The sequence below is a fragment of the Euprymna scolopes genome, chromosome 38, assembly GCF_053919585.1.
Source record: "Euprymna scolopes isolate OS-2025 chromosome 38, ASM5391958v1, whole genome shotgun sequence".
NCBI classification, from domain to species: domain Eukaryota; kingdom Metazoa; phylum Mollusca; class Cephalopoda; order Sepiida; family Sepiolidae; genus Euprymna; species Euprymna scolopes.
The window spans coordinates 71,442,736-71,464,381 of NC_136519.1; the positions used below are offsets into that span (position 1 = coordinate 71,442,736).

Consider the following 21,646-nt stretch of genomic DNA (forward strand, 5'->3'; position numbering starts at 1 on the left):
TGTAGTCAGCCGGAAAGCAGGAAAACGGAAGACAATTCCACAGGCGTGCAGTTCTAAGAAAAAAGCTTTGTTCATGGAATCTACGTTTAGGTTTAGGCACAGATAAAGAGTGGGGGGAATTATTGATAGTGTTTACAGCTAGACGAGTGTTTCTTGTGAAAGTTTGGCGAGGGGGGACCATAGATTGAAGCTCAGTCGAACACTTTCCATGAAAATAACGATACATCAGAGACAAACTCGCAACATCTCTTCTGTGAGATAGAGGTTGCAAGGAAGAGAAAAGGGACATCTTCTACGAGGCTACGAAGTCTATTTTGAACTCTATCAAGGCAGGACAAGTCCTTTCTAGCAGCTCCTACCCAGATGTGACAACAGTATTCCATCCTTGGACGTACCTGGCTCTTATATAGATAGAGAATTGCATCAGCAGTGAGATATCTACCGGATCGATAGAAAGATCCCACCATTTTTCCAGCGGCCTTGGCAACAGATTTGATGTACGTGTTCCATTTAAGATCAGGAGTAATGGTCAAGCCAAGATAGTTATATTACATAATATATTCTTGTGAGATATTTTCTGTTTCAGGTTAATTAATTTAACTATGCAACAGCAGTACGTCTAACAGCTCTGTTCTTTTTTAGTATTTTTTTATTTAAAAGTTATAATGTTCAATGGGGTTAAGACTAACCTTATTTCCATTAACAATTACAAGAAACCTCAACCACTTATTGAAAATGGCTAATGATACACTGCCTGAAAATACTTCCCTCAAGCTCCTAGGGTTAACATTCACAGACAACATGAATTGGAACAAATACATTGAGGTGATTGTCAAAGCTGCTGCAAGTGGGCTCTGTCTACCGTGCTAAAAGGCTACTCACATCTGATCTCTACAAGGTCACAGTTCACCCATGCATGGAGTATTGTTGCCACATCTGGGCTGGTGCATTTGCCACTAGTCTCTTGCTCCTGGACAATGTTCAAAAAAGAGTCGCCAACCTAGTAGGTCCTGAACTATCAACTAAACTCCAACCTCTGTTCCATAGCTGAAATGTGGCATCCTTGTGTCTGTTTTACAAGTGTTTCAATGGCAAGTGCTCTGACGAACTCCAAACACTAGTACCCCTTTGATGACAATAACTCTGACAGACCTGACAAGCAGCAAAGTCCACCCCATACACTGTGGAGATCCCTAGATACCTATATTATTCAAATAGCATTTTCCCTCTAACTGCTGCGCTTTGGAATTTCCTCCAGACCCCTGCTTTCCTAACTGTATTGACATGCAGAAATTCGAGCTGCCCAACTCCCTAAATAGTATCCCTGCAAATCTAGTCCCAAATAGTAGCCCCTCATAACTAAGTGGCCCTGTGCCTTGTTTGGAGTGAAACGTCAAAAAATAAAAATGCTACTCTATTACTCCCTCACTCCTTGTATGAATTACCTCCTCCTCCCTTCCCCCGTTTTTATTATCTTTAACATAGACTGCCGATCTAAACAAGCTCATTTGATTTATTGGTTTTGAATCTGAAGTTTTCCTTTTTCATTCAATATGAACAATTGAATGAAAAGACAAACTTTTGCTTCAAGAAATTTTAATTTTTAATACCTACAGATCGAAACATTGTCATGTCAGTGTCACATTTGTATTCGTAAATAATATATACAGTATCAAAATATACTTATAGCACATAAGCAACACAAATGTTTGTTTCGTTCTCTTGGTAAATCAGTAGACCGTTAGCCTTATGAATTTAGGTATGGCAAGTATCAGGTTAATAGCCTGATGATTAACTCCAGAAATAAAACACAAACGTTTCCATACTGCTGCTACTACTATGCTTATGTATTTTCTACTATGAAAATAAATACTGAAAAAATGTACATAATACAAGTATACATACATAAAATAGTCATAAATTAAATATTGATAAAAGAGACAGGTTTTGTCTATTGCGCGCACGCACGCACGCGCGCGCTAGTTTTTAAGATAATTCTTAAAGAAAAAGTTCATAGCAAATCCGGTTACAAAGTTATTTTAATTCAAACCCAGCATTTGATTCTAAGATAGTATGTTTTTTTTGTTTTTTTTTGTGATAATCGACACAGTTTATGAATCAAATAATCTCTTTTCAAAAAGACATTCAAGAAAAACCTGTTCCTACATAAACAGAAAAATAAATCGTTACACTATAGTTTCAAAGAATGTACTTTCGAAATCCAGTCATCTTCCAAAGATTAAAAAAAACTTCGTTTCCAAAGATGGCTGCATCACAATAACAAGAATTGCCTATATTTTTCTTTCTTGAGTTTATATAAAAAATATATTTTTGAAGTATATATTTCTTTATAATATAATCCAAATTGTTACAAATAAGCTCAATGGAAATATATTTTCGGCTTCAGGGCATATATTTTTTCCTCCTGCATCGGAAGGTTGGAGGTTTTACTATGTTTGACATGATATATGAGATTGAAGCAAGTTTTTACAGCTGGATGGTCTTCCTAGTACTGACCCCTCTAAAGGATGGGTGTTTTGTAGTTCTCCAGTAACCGAAGCAATGTGCTTGTCCGTTGTCAAAAAGATCGTCATCTGTACCACATTTCATTTGATGCCACAAGAACTACAAGCACCCATTGAGAATAGCAGAATAATTTTACTCCTCTAAATCTAGTGTTCTATCTATGCCCTTGCGGAGATAGAACAGGGTTACCTTTTGAAAGATGTGACTCTTCGCTATGTATGGATGGTTATTCATAAATTGCAACGGCAAAGGGTGCTATCTTATGCAATCACATAGTGCTAGGTGCATGGAAACCAGTTGAGGATGCTACAGAAAACAGATTTGGAAAGCTATTACTCCTGTTCATTACCCTTTAATTCAAATTGGATCAGGTATATCTTGTGGGTAGGTCTTTTCTTTGGATATCACCTTTTAGTAAATACTTGGGATAAAAAAGGACGGTTTGAATGGTGAAAACCACCTGATTATTCTAGATATGATGAATGACTCATGTTGAGAGTTTGTTTAAAGTAAAACCGGTTTACGCAGAGCTAGCTTCACTCTCATTCCAACCAGCCTGATCCAGCAGCAGGACAGGGTCGAAACAGCTGGAAGTCAGGTAGGATGCAGGAACTGCAGAAAGTGTCGATGTCCTCCTACATACAGCACCTGGTATTCCTAAATGGTCACCTATTTGGTACTGACCAAGCTCAGTGTTGCTTAACTTTGGTGATCTAACAAGAACAAATATCACTGCTTACCTCACCACCGTCCCTTGTTAGACCCAATCCCAAATAGTAGCCCCTCATCTCCTAAGTGGCAATATACCGTGTTTGGGGTGAAAGAGTAAAAAAAAAAAAATACATATGTGCTTGGTAAACGTCTGAACAATTGAACTTATTATGGAATAAGTATTCTAGACAACAGGGTGGGCAATATGAGCAGTTCATTATTTCTTGTAAACTTGTTTATTTAATATAAATATTTATATATAAATCTTTAATTCTTTTTAGACTATACAAATGAAATTCAAATTCCGGTTTTTTGGACACACCATTATTAACATTACAGTTGCAACTGGAGGTGAGTTATTCTTTGTTGTGTATTTTTTTTTCACATTTAGATTCTTCAAACTACTGTTTTCATTTTCAGTGTTTCAGTTGATGTAACCTCTGACCGTAAGGTGTATCTTATCGAACTCGAATGTGCACAAAATTTTGAACGGAAACCTTTATTTAATGCATGGGGTAGCATGCTCTCATTCTGTCAGTCTTAAATAATTTGCAATTGTATTTTTAGTGTCGCCTGCTCTGAGGATTGAACCTCCAACCTCCAGATGAGTTTAACTTATAAGATTTTACAAAGTACTTAATTCACTGTGCTACATACTTGATCCACAAATGCAAACAATTCTAGTATTAATTTTAGGAGACTTAAACTTATTTTTTTATTTTTAAAATGTAAAATCTCATTACTTAGATTATAGATCACTAAGTATTATTACTAATATATATATATATATATATATATATATATATATATATATATATATATATATATATATATATATATATATATATATATATATAGACTTAATTAAATGACTTACTGACTAGATGGTTTTCTAACGAATGATAAATAATTTTTTGTATAGTTTTAAAGGTTAAAAACTTCAAAGGCTATATATATATATATATATATATATATATGACTTAATTAAATGACTTACTGACTAGATGGTTTTCTAACGAATGATAAATAATTTTTTGTATAGTTTTAAAGGTTAAAAACTTCAAAGGCTATATATATATATATATATATGATTAAAACAACAGTCTAAAGAGCAGAGTATATTTTAATGTATTAGTAAATTCATTAATATAATTAAAATAAAACAGTGCTCGTTGTAATGTAGATATATAATAAGCTCGATAGGCATATATATCTTAGAGCTATTTTAATATTGAGTAGATGATTGTTAATTTATAATGAAAATTAAAAATCGGTTTCACAAGGAAGAACAAACAAAATCAATAAATTGTACGATCGTTGCAGAAACAATGTTTTTATTGAGATAGACAAGAAGTTTTGAACAATAATTTTATCATTTAATTTTTTGAAACAGTCTCCTCATCAGCTAGGTGGGTTTTTTTTAAAGACACAAAAAATAAAACTAGCATTTTTTTTTTAAAGTAAGACAGATGTATCTTTTAATGGTCCACCTTTTAAAGCTAGTAAGTATCATCGCCAATGCATCCATTGGGATGTTAAATGTAGTTTATTAATGTTTGAAAATGTTAGTTTTATTTTTGGTGTATTAAAAAAAAAACATAATTTGGTTTCCTTATGGATTACATTTTTCCTGTTCTGGAATTTACCGCCTTTCCCATTGGATCTTTATCATATCCTTTTCCTCCCTTTCTCCTGTTTCTTGCTTTCCCAATCTCTGAATCACTATAAACTGTCTAAAAACTGTTAAATTTTTTTTTTTTAATGCAAATATGATAAATTTCATGTTGTTTGTTTCCTGTGATGCATTATAACCTGCAAACATTTTTGCATGTTTTACAAACATCTTCCATCTGATGAAAAGAATTGTTCTCTTCAAAACACCATGGAATAAGGTTTTTCTTGTTTTATTTGTACTCCTTGTTGAATAATTAAAATTTTGTATATTTTTCTTACAGGTTTATGAAGTTTTTTTGAAAATTTGAATAAATTTTCAATATCAAGATTTTTATTATATATATATTTTGTTATGAACAAATTGATTCGGCTGGGAAAACAGAACGATGACACAACAAATTGATTAAAAAAGTAAATAAATTTCCCTGGGATTCGTGCAAAAATGACACTGAAACATAGGAATCCTATTCTTAAGACAGATAAAAAGAAATGTTGAACAATGAACACGTGCAAAAAAAAACAACAACATTAAACAATTAATATAAGTTTAGTTTAATTAAAACTAATTATAGATGCAACTAAAAGGAAGGGGAAAAAAGAAGATAATCAAATTAGGCAACAGACATTTAAAAAAAAAACAAAAAAACAATTCACTGTGCAAAACTCGTCATATCAACATGAAAAGTTACTTGTCAGTAAAGGGGGAGTGGGGTGGAGGAACTCACAAGTCCTTTTTTTTTTCTTATATATACATTCAGTTTGATTGTTCTTTTTGAAATTTTCTTTCATTTTTGCAATTCAATATCGCGGTCGGTTTGTGTTGATAAATCTCGTTTCTTCATGTTCTCATCTTTCGGAACATAAATTCGTTGTTTATTTCTCATTTATTGCCAGAGGCCCAAAACATTTTTCATTCGTTAAAAAAAAAAAAAACTACAGATAATTTGCTATTTCTTTTCTTTGCATATTTATCGTCTGATCCCACATAGCAGACATTCGCTTCCTGGAATCTCTGCCTGTCGCCGTCAACTAATTTTTCCAGCAGGTCTCACCCTTTTCTTTCCCTCTTTTCAGCGCATTTTTCTTTCTTTCACGTACGCCCTCTTTCTTTTAACATTTTATTTTCACACAGCACGTATTGACAAACGTGTCCTCTCTTTCTCTTTTAAACAGCTGTTCGCCTTTTCTTTCCCTTTTGTGAAGAGGCTCTCCCTTTCCTTCTCCTCATTTGTTTTCATGCTGACTTAAAAAATAAACAAATCTCTCTCTATATACACAAATCTTCGTTAGCAATAATTTCAAGTAAAAAAAAAAAAAAAAAAAAGTAAAAAAATAAAACAAAGTATTGATGATTTTTGGCTCAACATAAAAATCAATTTTAAAATTAAAATAAAGTATTATGTAATTCAATTACATGATATATATACTAGTAGGGAGACCCGCCATTGGTTGGGAATGAGGAGCATTTGTTCCACCCTCTAATACATTTGTCATTGAAATCGGTGAAATTGACATTTTTTTAATCAAACTGATTGATTGATATTCTGCCCCAATTACCCCCCTCCACACACACCCTTGCAGTGTATCGGAAGGAAGCTTCACATCTCCCTGCTCAGTGATTTAATTTATAACACTTTGTAGCTAAAATTGCACTGCAGATGTTTATTTTATGAAATTATCTGTAAATAATGGCTTCATTTAAGTGTTAATTCAGTGTTTCGAAGACAAAATTCGAAAAAAATGCTCCCCCCCTCTCCAGTATAATAACTGTATTGTTTATCTATTTAAATGTAATTGTGGTTAACACTACATTGGGCGGACGTCGCAAAGATTGGACTTGTGGATCAAACAACACATTTAATCAAAGATTTGATATGTAAATTATTCACCATTTGATGTTTTGAATGATACATATGGTTCGGCCATATGTGAACACCGTATAAATAACCGTGTTTGTACCTCCAAGTTTAGTGTAAAATTGTCTTCCATTCTTAGCAAGTGGCACTCGCCTATTCACTTAAAAATTCTAGAAACCATCAACATTGTCTTTTAGATCTTCGCTTTGCAAGCAAAAAGAAAATCTTAGGACTTAATATGGTTTCTTTATCTCATGCTCCTCTTTGTTTGTTCCCCACCATATTTTCGTATTTTTAAATCATTATTTCTTAACCTCGATTTAGCTATGTTGAGCAAGGTTCAAAACTGGTTAGCTAACTTTGTCATTTTTATATCTTTTAATTTTAATGTTAAATAAATTTGGCCTGGCATTTCATTGTGTTAATGAAAGGTGGATCTGTATAGCTTGTTCCGTTTAGTCTTTATTTACTTCAGTTTGTGCTGATCTGCTACACTTCTGTATTGTATCGTCTTTCATAAATTTACATTTCTTTTATATAGAATTAAATTTAATTCAAAATAAGTAGACATGTGTATGAGGTTTTACCCTCTTAAATGTATTATGCATCATGAACCTGAACAACTTGATCTGACGAGTATTAGTTTGATGAAAGTAAAATCTATCGATGAATATTGTTTGTTGAGAGAAAAAGAAATTTTTATTAGGTATCAATAATCAGCCAATAAATCGAGAAATCCTTTTCAATCTCAAATTCTGATTCCTCGTTTTGGGGAATAATTTTGAGAAAATTTGGATCTAAACATAATCCTTTTCCTCATTATAAATATATAATTCTTTTGCTAATAAATGATATTTTATTGAATTTTAAAAGTTCTTTGGCATTTATGGATATCCGATATGAATGCTGACCCCACAATATATCTCTAAATAAAATCATAGTCATGGTTTTTTATATATATATATATATATATATATATATATATATATATACTAGCGTTGCCCGGGTGTTTGGAGATGTATGTTGAACAAAAAAAAATAAAGTGGTAGTAGGAAGGCAGGCTCGAACCCATACTGCAAAGGAGGAAAAGAACGGGGGGGGGGACCTGACGTCTTTGCTGTTACGACCACCGCTAAACCGGAAGTGGAGTAGGTTTTAATTAAGGCTAGACAATCGAAAGGAGAGGATGACTTTCGAAAATATCAGTGAAAAAAGCGCCCCTCCCCTGTAGAAAAGTACCCAGTTGAAGGTGAAGATATTAATGTTTTTATCCAATTTTTCGATATTTGTCACCTGTCGAACTTCAAAACGATACTGATCTTGTAAAAATCCGTCGCCTCTGTTGAAAGTTTTAGGCAGACATGCATACATACATTTATATATTGGTAACTCAAGTTTTCAACCCAAACCGATTAAAAGCTTGCCCTATCTCTGAATACTCTTTATGTAAAATTTCAAATGTTTAGACAAGAAATTGTCTAAGTAATTTGGTAGAGACTGACACGGTCAAATTTTTTTTAACTTTGACCCTTATTATGACTCCTTAACATTTATTGATTTGGGCTCAAATCAAGTTATTAAGTTAGATCCATGTCCAAGGAACCTATATCTAAAATTTCAATAGCTTAGACCCAAAATTGGCGGAGGAGTTCTCAAAGGTCAAATCGTTGAACTTTGACCCCTTAACAGCTAAATTTCTGGCCGAAAATGGATTACAAAGATTTTCCCAAATCTCAATACTTTGCATATCAAATTTCGAGTCTGTAGACTGAAAATTGACAGTTATTGTATAGGAAAATGAACATGGACAGACACTTTCACTTTTATAGATATATAGATTGCAATCATGAAGGGAAAACTTTTATTATTTATGATTAAAAGTAAAATACATAAAACGTTAAAAAAAAAAAAAAAGTGGGGATGGAAGAACAGAAAGGAAAATAAAAGGGGGAGTCAGCTGACCGGTTTCATCCTTGCTTCTTCAAAGCTGTATCGAGAAATTTAAAATGAAAAAATCGAAAAAATGTACATTATTACTTACATGATTAAGCTCTAGGATCTTTGAAATTATAAGGTTGCTTTTTTAATTACTTCTGTTTTTTTTCTTCTCGCCCATAAACAGAACATAATGTCACTTTATTTTAATGATGTACATTTTTTTCAAGTTTTCCTTTTTAAATCCCGTGATACAGATTTGAAAAACCGAGGGTGAAACCGGTCAGCTGACTCCCTCTATTTTTTCCCCCCACACTTTTTTAAAATGTGTTTTGCGTATTTTACTTCTAATCTTCCCTTCATAATTGCAATGTTTCAATTTTGTACCCCTTCCCCAAGACTCATGAAATATATATATATTATATATAAAAGGAACTTGGTGTGCCTATGTGGTCAATTTTTATGAAATTTCACATGAATGTACTTTTATGTGCCTGGCAGTGTTCTTAAATAGGTTTGGAGCCAGAATGTTTTTGATAAGTATTGACTTTTGTATTTTAAATTTTTATGCAAGCCATTATATATACAACTTTTATAAAATCAACAGTAGGTTCTCTACAGTGCAATATAAACTAAAATGTGTTATGAACTTAGTCACTGTGAGAGGCATGAGATGCTTTCCTCCAGATGCATCATGATGGGTTCTAAGAGCAGATAATCAATCGATTTGATTTAAAAATAGACGATTTCACCGATTTCGATGACAAAAATATGGGAGTGTGAAGCATTCGTTGATCATCATTCAATCCCGGGCAACGTCAGGTCACCCTGCTAGTATTCCCATAAAGTTGAGTTTTTATTTTCTAGCCCTGACATTGATATTAAGTCTTTTTCTATTTAAAAAAAATAAAACAAACTCAATATACTCAGTCATGGATATGCGAGCGAGTTTACAAGGTTTAACTAATTTGCATATTCTTTTGGAAAATGAGCGTTCATTAATTATTCATATTTTATGGTTTCTTATTATCCTTCTTATTATTTCACTATTACAATTCTTTTTATGCATAGTGCATTATTGTGTAGAATTTAGGGTGAAAACATTCTAGCACACTGAGATGGTTTTATATATATTTTATGACCTTGTCGGTGTGTGTGTGTGAAATGTCTCTACCAAACTACTCTATAGATATTTGATCTACAGATTGAAACTTGATATAGAGGGTATTTGGACCTTGGAAACATTTTTGATTTGATTTTTAGCCTGTAAAAATAGCTTCCAATCGGTCAAAATTGGACCCCCCCCCCCAAAAAAAAAATAAAATAGTTGACCTTAGCAGAAGTAAATCAACTAACTTCTGAGCATGCGTACATATTACTTTTTAGCGACTTAAATTTATTAACCTTTTTTCATCCATCTAGTGATAGCTCAGATGTTAACGACAAAGGCTGAAGCACTAGGTAGTCAGTTTTTAAAATATATTACAATTACGCTACAGAATTTTTTACATTTTATCCTTATGAGGATTCGTCAGGCTAATGTGTGTGTGTGCATATATATATATATATATATATATATATGATTGTTGAGCTGGATTAAATCCGACGATATGAAATAAACAAATTTTTTTCATATATATATATATATATATATATATATATATATATATATATATATACATATACTAGCATTTCAGCCCGGTGTTGCCTGGGTGTTTGGGGATATATGCTGAGCAAAAAAAAAAAAAACGGTCAATTTTTTTAAATTTGACCCCTATTATGACCTCTTAACATTTGTTTTGGGTTCAAATCGAGTTATTAAGTTAGATCCATGTCCAAGGTACCTATATCTAAAATTTCAAGTGTTTAGACCCCAAATTGTGGGAGGAGTTTGGTAGCGTTCTCAAAGGCCAAACGTTGAATTTTGACCTCTTAACAACCAAATTTCTGGCCGAAAATGGATTACAAAGATTTTCCCAAATCTCAGTACCCTGTATATCAAATTTCGAGTCTGTAGACTGAAAATTGACAGTTATTGCGAAGGGAAATGTACACACACACAGACAGACACACACATGTTCACTTTTATATATATATATACTAGCAAAAGTACCCGTCGTTGACTGGGTTCAAAAACAGCCTCCAGAAAATGGACTCTGATTTATGAAAGTACTAGCGGGAGGGTACCCGGCGTTGCCCGAGTGTTTGGAGGTGTGTGTGCTCGGGTGGTGGTGGTATGGGGGGGTATTAATCAAAACATAAGAATGAGCGAAGTAAAAAAACAAAAAAAGAAAACAGAAAAACGAACGTTAAAACTTCTTTAAAAAATCTGAAAAATAAAGCGGAGGGATACCCAGAGTGGGGGTAATCAAAACATAAGAATAAGCGAAGTAAATATTTTTAAATATTAAATAAAAATTAAACATTATATAAAAAAAGTTAAAACTTTAAAAAAATCGGAAAACACAAAAAAAAAAACTAACGTAAGGCAAATGAACGATGTTAAATGTAAAAATCGGAAAAAGAAAACAGAAAAAAGAAAAAGAAAAACGAACGTTAAAACTTCTTTAAAAGATCTGAAAATACCCCCCCCCCCCCAAAAAAAAAAAGAATGTGAAAAATGGCTTAAATAAGTCTGTTTCAATATTAAAATTTAAAAAATCGGTGGGTACCCGGCGTTGCCCGGGTGTTTTGGAGTGTGTGTGGTGGTCGGGGGTGGTGGGTGTTAATGAAAACCTAAGAATAAGCGAGGTAAAAAAAACAAAACAGAAAACAAACTTTACGTGAAAAATTGCTTAAATACCCCTGCTTCAATATTAAAATTTAAAAAATCGAAAAAAAAATAAGACATCTCACACCACGATTCAAACCCAAAACGTTTAGAAAATGACCCAGTGCTCTAAACAACTGACCTAAGACGACGTACACGAAATTAGGTAATTTTTTTTTAATCTTTAAACTAAATCAGGTTACGAGGTCGTGTGACGCATGCAGAGAAGCAACATCGTCATGAGAGGACGGTTTTTGCTGCCCCCCCCCCCCTGTAGAAAAGTGCTGATTTCAAGGTGAAAAATTAACGTTTTTGGCCAATTTTTCAATATTTGTTGGGCGAAGGATGGTGCTTTCATATGAGACCAAATTTGTGAATTTTTGTTCTGTCTGTCAAAAGTTTTTAGCAAACATACAAACACACACACACACACACACACACACACACACACACACACACACACACACACACATTTTTGCTTTTATATATATATAGACAAGTTAGAAAAGCATTTCATCCAAGGCATGAAAATTGTTAAACAAAATGTTTTTACTATAGGCTTTAAAAATAAAGGTACAAGATTCAATTTGAAATTTATTTATCTTCAAAGTGCACTTTTATAAATTTTACAAAGTAAGGTATAAAAATTTAATACCTTACTTTGAAAACCAATGCATTATGATTTTATACTTTTGTATACAAAAATGCTTGAGTAGCCTCATTGTATATGGTAGGAATGCCATAGGCAATTTGCAATAAAATAAAGACTTTTTATGAGAAGATAAAGCCTGGAAGAGTGAACCTCTTGATGTAAGATCACATGGTCCTTTGCTCGCTATGACGCTGCTAACCCCAATGTTGCTTTCATGGTTTTCTTTATCTTTTGAGCATATTTCTTCTATTGGCGACTCTCAAAGGAAGCATGCATGTGTTCACAAATATAAACAAATAAAATATGACAAAGCACAAACTCTCACACATTCTATCAGCGTGATACCAGCATTGGAAATTACATTCATATTCATCATCAGTTTGTCAGTTTATGTCAGCTCATCTCAATCTCCTAAAGCGACCAAGTCATGACCTGACTTCTATGTTCGACTCGTATCTATCCTCAACTGTCATACTTTAACTCTATTTCTAACCATTGTAAACTGTTGCAAAACTCATTGTCACTCCTAAAAGTGACTGACTCTAACCATATTGACTTTCTTTTTTGCCTATCATCGTCACACCTTGACCAACAATCCCACTTCAGCTTCCTTTTGTCTTCCTTTGTGAACAACTTCTTATCCGTTGTTTTTCCACTTACCCTATTTCTGATACGTTTGTTCTCTGAAAAACGTGTTTCCTTTTTTTTTTTTCTTTCTAATACTTGGGGGTGGGAAACGTCTTTAGTATTGAGACCAAACCCATAGTATATCTCGGCCTGACAGACTAATGTAAAGGTAAGAACATAAATGGTATTTTTTTTCTAAAAGATTAGTAGAAAATTAATTTAAGGGGACCATTTGACATTAAAACAAGTGATTAATTTGACATTAAATTTTAGAAATTTGGACCACTCTGCTAAAAATGAAACAAGTAATGACTTTTTTTTTATTATAGTATTCAGGGGTGGAGATGTGTTAATTTAGTGTGATTTTGGGCATATTTTGTATATGTGAAATGAGAAAATATATTCTGCTGATGGAGTAAATCAATTATTTAATATTAAAAAAAAATTTTTTTTTAATTTCTTTCAGGTTTTCTTTACATGGGACCTTTCCTTCATCAGTGGCTAACGGCAACACAGTATATCGCTCCGATGATGGCAAACTTTGATACGACACTTGGGCCAAAATCTGACATCAAAATCAAAGATGATGGTAAATATACTTCTTTTGTTACGATTTTATCGACTTTTTCATGATAGGTACTTAGCTAAGTACTAATCTCTGGTTCATGTCTGTAAAACATCCACAGCAAGAACTTTTCTTCCTACCTATATATATATATATATATATATATATATATATATATATATATATATATATGAACTTTTGTGAACTTATATTGAGTTTAAAAACAAAATTTACACAACCTCAAACATGAGACAAAGTAAAATGAACATTTTAAAAAGACAAAAATACAAAAATGAACTCTTTGAAGTTTCTTTTAATCAATTTATATCTAAACAATGATCGATCTCTCAATATCATTTTTGCAAATAGTTTGATGGACACAGATAATTACAAATGAGAACTTTGTTTAGAAAACCGTTCTTAACCTGAGAAGGGGGCATTGAGGGCTCTAAAAACAAAAATAACGTCTGAAGTGCAGCCATTTGTAATATCATATCCCAAAAACGCCTACTAGACAACACCTCAATCTTTAGTGCTGAAACCACAGTCATAGATTTAGCCTTAGACCTTACCCTTAAACTAAACTATAACAAATACATCATACTTTCAGACTTGCTATCAGTGTTAAAATCACTAAAAACCAAAAATCTAAACAATCCTCTGATCATCAATCTCCTATAAAGAATCTTCATTACCCAAAACAAAGACATTACCTTCTGCTGGATACCCAGCCATGTCGGACTAACAGGAAATGAAAAAGTAAATATAGCAGCAAAACAATCACTCAAAATGAACTCAAGCAACACAAAAGTACCCTACACTGACTACAAACTGCTAATTAATAACTTTATTATATCCAAATGGCAAGAGCTATGGAACTTTTGCAAATTCAAAACCGTTAGCAAATCAAACCTACCCTCAAAGAATGGGAAGAAATTAAAGTCTCCAACAGGAAAATGAGATGAAAAGCGGTAATAACAAGACTCTAAATAGGATATAGCACTGCCGCCAATTCATATTTACAAAAAGATGAAAAGCACCAAACACGTCAATAACTCTATACAGTGAAACATTGTGACCAACTGCATAGATTTAAATACAACCCGAATAAAATAGTATCAAAAAAACAATCTGAAAGCCTTTTTTTACAAAGTTAATCCCAAAACCTTTTTAGAATTTCTAAAAGAAACAAAGTTTTACAACAAGATATTGTTGAAAAAAATCTATCCAAAAACACAATATATAAAACATTTATTTCTACTTAAGTTTCAATACCTGGAAAAATAGCAAACAATAAACAAAACCAATTCTTCAGCATTAAATAAATAACCCAAAAGAGTTGACATAAACCAAAATTTGACCTACCTGATAATTTTTTTCTTAACCCTGAGGATATTTTGTCAGCCAGATATTTTTGTATGAATTTTTAGGACATTGATTAGATATCTGACACTGAATTAATTTATTATTGACAAAATTTATGAATTCTTGGCCGTAATATTGGAAATATTTTTTCTGAATTAAAAAATAATATATACATCTACTAATTCAAAATGTATCTATTTTGATCACTTTATCACTTTATCATTTTCTGCCCTGCATCAGTGTAGAAGTCAATCTAGACTGAAGCAATTTTTTTCTCCCCGTCTAGATGGTTCTGGATATGACCTTAAACTATATCCAGCTTGCAGGCTTTGGGGAATGTGGAGCCACCATTTAATGGCCATTGCTCCCAGGTCCACTCTGACCCGGAGTAGTAGTACCTGTTAGTTATAACTATGGGTTAAATAGAAACCGACTTGAAAAACAAAAAACAAATATATTCTATTTAAAAATTTTTTCTTCAAAATCACAGAATTCGGCATTGAATAACCTAAAAATGGTTGATATACCATAAAATAAAAACACCAACCAACCCAATCTAGAATGACCCTTCTTGGAGAGCTGAATTCCTCATCTTAAATACCGATTTCATGTCTACATCTACCTATGTGGAGAGACAAGTAAATAAGAAGAGACACAAGTAATAACATTCTTAACTAAATCATTCCCCTCCAAAATGAGATTCTACTTTTTGGGGATATTACGTCTGAATATCCGGAAAAAAACTTGTCAGTAAAAAAAAAAAAAAATTATTTTAGAATTTTAAATAGTGATCAGTTTAATGAGATTTTTTTTTGTTTTGTTTTTCAGGCAAACAGTTTGTAGTTCAGTGGCGTCATGTTCATTTAAAAGATCAAAATACATGTACGTATTCTTAGAAACCTTTTGTCTTTCTCTCTATTAATTTATGAAAATATATCGCAATTAATCTACAGAGAATCTCCTATGTTTCATCCCCATAGGGAATCGTCAGGCACACATCCTTTTTCTTCCATTACAAGCAGATATTAATCCTATCCTTCATTTAAATTAGCATAGTAGTTGTTTACTTTTATAATTTTTAAAGATTTATTTTAAAGAAAGATTATTCCAAATTATTTTTGTAATAAGTAGCTAATAAGAAATATAAAAAGAATTATTCATGAACAATAAGCAATGATATTTTCAGCCTATGTAATGTCTAATATTAATGATTGGAATTATTGACATACATTTTTGTTAAAAGAATTTTTGGGTTTGTTTTACTGTACACATAGATTCGAAAAAGTTGTCAAAAAACAAATATATAACAAATAAATGTTATCAAAGGCAAGATAAGTTATTTTTCTACCAAATTGGATATATTTTTTGTGTTTTTATTCAATGTAACATGTTTATTCAGCTCGAAAAACATGCAGCATTTACCAATGTATTGGAAAATTCAAAATGGCGCCCGACTCTCTCTTTAACACGGTAAGTTTGGGAAAAGGTGTTATAAATAATAAACTAGACAAAATACTATTAAAAATACACCGAATATATGTCAACCTATGTCACGGTAACATATATTGAGCGAATTTATAACAGCTTTTCCCAAACTTACCATGTTAAAGAGAGAGTCGGGCGCCATTTTGAATTATCCATTACATCGGTAAACACTGTATGCTTTTCGAGCTGAATAAACATGTTACATTGAATAAAAACACGAATATTATATCCAGTTTGGTAGAAAAGTAACTTATCTTGCCTTTGGTAACATTTATTTGTTATATATTTGTTTTGTGATAACTTTTTCGAATCTGTGTGTACAGTAATACAAACCCAAATTATTTTTATTAGTTTTTGTATTTGATTTAATTCTTATTTGATTCATGCTAAACATTAATATTAACATATCAATTATTTTGAGAATCAAAATAAAGTAGATAAGAAACTTACCATGAAAATAATTCATTTTTCAGAATCAATGAACAGCTTATATCATTTGAATTTATTAAGGAACAAGCCTGGGTGCCCGACATTTCCTGGGTTTTTGAAGGTGTGTGTTGAGCAAAAAAAATGATCATGAGCAGGCAAGCTCGAATCCATACCGTGAAGGAGGAAAAGAACATGAAAAAAAAAACAAATAAAAGCCATTGTGTTCATTGCCAAACAGGAAGTGGTGAAAGTTTAAATTAAGGCTAGTCAATTGAAAAGAGGCGATGACTTTCGAAAATATCGGCAAAAAAAGCGAACCCCTCCTTGTAGAAAAAGTGCCCAGTTGAGGGTGAAGGAATTAATGTTCTTAGCTAATTTTTTGATATTTGTCGTCCAAAGGGCCAAGCTTCAAAATGATACTAATCTCATAAAAATCTGTCCTCTCTGTCGAAAGTTTTAGGCAGACATACATACATACATACATACATACATACATACATACATACATTTAAACAGACAAGTGAGATTCATATTATAAACTAGCGGGGGTACCCGGCGTTGCCCGGGTGTTTGTGTGTGTATGTTGTCAGGGAGGGGGGGGGATTAGATCCACACCTATGTTAAACTTTAAAAAAAATCAGAAAAACAAACAAAATAAAAACAGGGAACATGATGTAAAAAGAAGAAAAGTAAAATAAAAAAAAAAAAAACAATCTTGTTTAAAAAGTTGGAAAAAATTTTTTTTTTTAAGTTTTGGTAGGTAGGATCGAACCCGGAACGTTGAAGTGAAAAATTTGATAACTTACTGCTCGCCCACGAAAGGAAAGTAACTAAAAACAATTTCATTTTAACATTTATAAATGCACAAGTGGCAGGTGCACGGCGAAATTAATTAGGTCAAAGGAAATTTAATTTCGCACTTAATTTTAACTGTTGGGTAGTTCTTTTGGGTTTGTTTTTTACCCAACTTTGTCTGGTTTTTTTTCCCCAACATGTTGGGAAAAACCAGCTCCCCCTTTATTAGGAGAGTGTCCAAATGAAAGCAATTGTCTGATATGACAGTTTTCACCGACATTGACCAAACGTCCATTGCTTTCTGGATGCTCCCGGCCCATAGGCTGAGGACTGCTTCTTAGTTTCACATTAGTTTTGCTTTTATACGAAAAAGCCCAAGCAACAACGTGAGAAGTCGAAATAGCAATAATTTTGTAAAAGTTGACATAAATAAATCTAGCCACGACACGTGTTCGCAATTCGTACATCATTTATGATCTACACAGTATATAAGAAGTTTTAAGCGATAGTATACCCCCCCCCTCCGGAGAGCCCTGGCAAAAAAAGCCTGTTTTGGGCATACAAAAACTCGTGCGCCTGTTTTGCCTTTTATATATATATATATATAGATAATAATCAGTAGATTTAATCATTTCATTGAAACATTTTAATTGTGTGAAATATTTTCTCTATTAATATTATACACAAATAAATTTAAGTGAAAAGTTCAATATTTAATACTAGCAGGAAGACCTAACAGTTATTGGAATTGAATGAAGATAGCTGCGCTATACTTTTTTTACTAGGCTCATAAAACCATATTACTTTCTTTGTTTTTATTACCCTCCCCCTCTTGTTTCACCACCTAATATATTTGAAAGAATCTGAGATGTTAGAAAACTCTTCGAATAATGGTCTTATGCATATGGTTAATAGTTATTTGTTTTGTTGGGTTATTCAAACTTATATATTTAGCACATAGAGGATAATGTGGAGATTCAGGACGATTCCCATCAACTTCCACAGAGAATTTTATACATAGGATTTAAATTTCAGCAAAATAGGCTATATTTCAAGTTTTTAAGGAGGATGTGCACTTAGGGTTTCAAGAATTCTCTAACTTTCCTTTCTATAAGGAACACAGAAATATTGAGTTTTATATATATTCTGTAGAAGCTAACCTAAATGCCCGATTTTTCCAGGAGATATTAACCTAAATAACCAATAAATATTAACTAACCATGCGGGATCGCAGAAATACCTGGATTAGGACCCAGGCGCGGGGCGAACCCCCTCGGAGCTGATGGACCCGTAGGTCTTCCCAGGCCATCCGTCTAGGAGAAGGAAAACTCTGAAACTAAACCTAGGGGAGGGAGGTCTCTTCAGTCCTGGACGACAACCTTCCTAGAGCTGGTGACTCAAACAAATCACCGGTTGGCAAACCTAAACTGCTTAAGGAGGAGATAGACTCTGTCTATCGCTCGGCTTTCATACTCCTTCTTTGCTTATTGGCCAGGCGTAGAGGTACTATCACAGGGACTCGCTTGAATCACCCAGTGGTTGACCTTGTTTCCTGACTAGGGTAATGAACGCCGCTTTTCCCAACTCCTGCCACATCCCATCCCCCTAAACTGGACACAGTGGGGTGCTTCAGTGCCATATATGTCAGTGCAGTTGGACTGGGCTGGCTTTGCCTAATGGATTGAGGGTACCGGATTGACAGTTCCTGGCTGCTGTTTCCGACTGATAGTACAGGAGCCCTAACTCTTTGGTAGCGCTTAGAGCGGCTGCTCCATCAACAGTTGTAAAATATCGGGATGTTTGTAGTGCCATGTCGCGCATGGAAAGGGACCCTGCACTCATCCCCGGTGGGCTTTCCTGAGGCCACAATCCTGTGGGTGAGGACAGCTGATGGTCTACTTGTATTGCATGTCTGGTATTCTGCACAACTACTTGTCCAGCACCCCCTCACTCATCCACCCTAACTGAAACTTTTAAATAAAATAAAATGAAATGACAGCTCAAGCAAAAGTTACGTTTAAACCAGGACCAAACTCAAAGAAAACCAACCTGCCTCCTCCCTTGAGGCTTGCATTTACTAATATCCGCGGGCTTAGAACTAACTTAGATGATGTTGAGTCATTTTTCCTTGTAAACACCCCGGATATCTTAGCATTAAGTGAAACTAACCTTCACTCCTCCATACCCTCTAACCACTTTAACATGCCTGGTTATTTCCCACTCTACCGTAAGGACTCGGACAGACATATGCATGGACTTGGAGTCTATATTCGAAACACCCTCCCCCTAACTAGAGAAATAAAACTAGAATCAGAGGGCCAGGCCTTTATGTGCTTCAGACTAAATATGCAACACAATATTAGCTACTTATATTTTCTCTACCGCTCTCCCTCAAACCAAGACTGTACGCTAATAAACAAAGTCTCAGACAGCATAGATATAGCACTCTCCCTCGATACTAGCGCACAAATACATGTATATGGTGACTTCAATGTCCACCACAGTAACTGGCTAGGATTCTCAAATCACACAGACGTAGCTGGTAGCGCCACATATAGCTTCTCTATATCTCATTCCCTATCTCAGATGGTTACATTTCCGACACGTTTCCCAGACCAGCACGATCAACATGCCTCACTTCTAGATCTCTTTCTGACAACAGTTCCCAATGACTGTACAACAAATGCCCATAGCCCACTCGGGAATGCTGATCACGCTGTGATAATGGTAGAAATCAGCCTAAATTCTCGCCCTAAAACTGAAGACCCACTACTCAAAACAACGAGGTATTACAAAAAGGCTGATTGGGAAGCCATCAGGGAGCTCATCAGAGATGCCCCATGGCAAAATATCTTTACTCTTCCAGCGGAACAGTGTGCAAATGAGACAACTGAATGGTTCAAAACTGCTATTGAAGCACATGTTCCCGCACGGAAATACTATAGCAAGCCCCACTCCCCCCAATGGTTTACTTCTGCTTGTGCAGCTGCCATTTGTCAAAGGCAGCATGCGTTCCGCAGATTCAACCGACATAAGTCCAGCTCAAATAAACAGAAGTTTATAGAAGCTAGAAATAATTGTAAAAGAGTGATAGACACAGCTAAGTCAGATTACTCTGAAACCACCAGAAAGCGCATCGAAGCACAGAAATTAGGAACCCGGGATTTTTGGAAAATCTACAACAGCGTAGTTAATAATGGACAGTCAATTATTCCCCCACTAACAAACAATCATGAGGTTGCTTGCACGGCAACTGACAAGGCTAATCTGCTTGCCAGTCGGTTTGCCTCAAACTCCACACTGAACTCGGTACACCACTCACTCCCTGATTTTCCTCTGCGAACAGACGCCACACTTGACAACTTGAAAATCACCCCTTCTCAGGTACATGCTATTATAAAAAACCTAGACACCTCTAAAGCATGTGGACCAGATCTCATCCCGGCTGTGCTATTAAAAAAATGCTCTGCCGAGGTTGCTCCAGTTCTGTCCAAACTTTACAATAAATGCCTTAACGAATCTTGTTTTCCCGACTGCTGGAAAACCCCCTCTGTGGTACCAGTCTTCAAGAATTCTGGTGAAAGAACTGACCCACTAAATTATCGCCCCATTAGCCTCCTCCCGCTTTTCGCCAAAATATTTGAGTCCTTAGTTAATAAAGCCCTAGTCCAGCACCTAACAGCTGCTAAACTCTTGATTGACAAACAATATGGATTCAGGCAAGCCCGTTCAACAGCAGATATCTTAACTGTAGTTTCTGAACGTATATACCGTTCATTGGATAAAACAGGGGAGGGTAGAGCGGTGGCCCTTGATATATCTAAGGCTTTTGACAGGGTATGGCACGATGGTCTTCTAAGGAAAATTAGATCATATGGAATCACTGGAAGAATTCATAACGTAATTAAATCCTTCTTAAGTAATAGAAAAATCAAAGTTGTCCTCGACGGACGTACATCCAAACAATATGACATAAATGCGGGAGTGCCTCAGGGGTCTATCCTTGGACCTCTATTGTTCCTGATATTCATAAACGACCTCCCTGATAATATTGTTTCGGAGATGGGTATATTTGCCGATGACACCACTCTCTATAACAGATATGAGGGGAAAACAAATGAACACATATCCAAGAAAATGGCAGAAACACTAGAGGATGACCTCCAATCCGTAGTGGAATGGGGACAAAAATGGTTGGTCTCATTCAATGCTGCTAAGACTAAGCTTGTTTCCTTCAATAACTACAAGAAACCTTC

At 34.2% G+C, this 21,646-nt stretch overlaps 1 protein-coding gene across 3 annotated transcripts in view; it reads left to right on the forward strand.

The window, feature by feature from the left end:
- Positions 1-21,646, forward strand: part of LOC145263179 (plexin domain-containing protein 1-like) — a 280,632-nt gene that overhangs the window by 199,714 nt on the left and 59,272 nt on the right. For all 3 annotated transcript variants that reach the window (XM_080120224.1, XM_080120225.1, XM_080120226.1), the window contains exons 4-6: positions 3,519-3,588; positions 13,218-13,340; positions 15,510-15,563. In XM_080120224.1, coding sequence (XP_079976350.1) covers positions 3,519-3,588; positions 13,218-13,340; positions 15,510-15,563 — 247 coding nt within the window. The remainder of the gene's footprint in view (positions 1-3,518; positions 3,589-13,217; positions 13,341-15,509; positions 15,564-21,646) is intronic.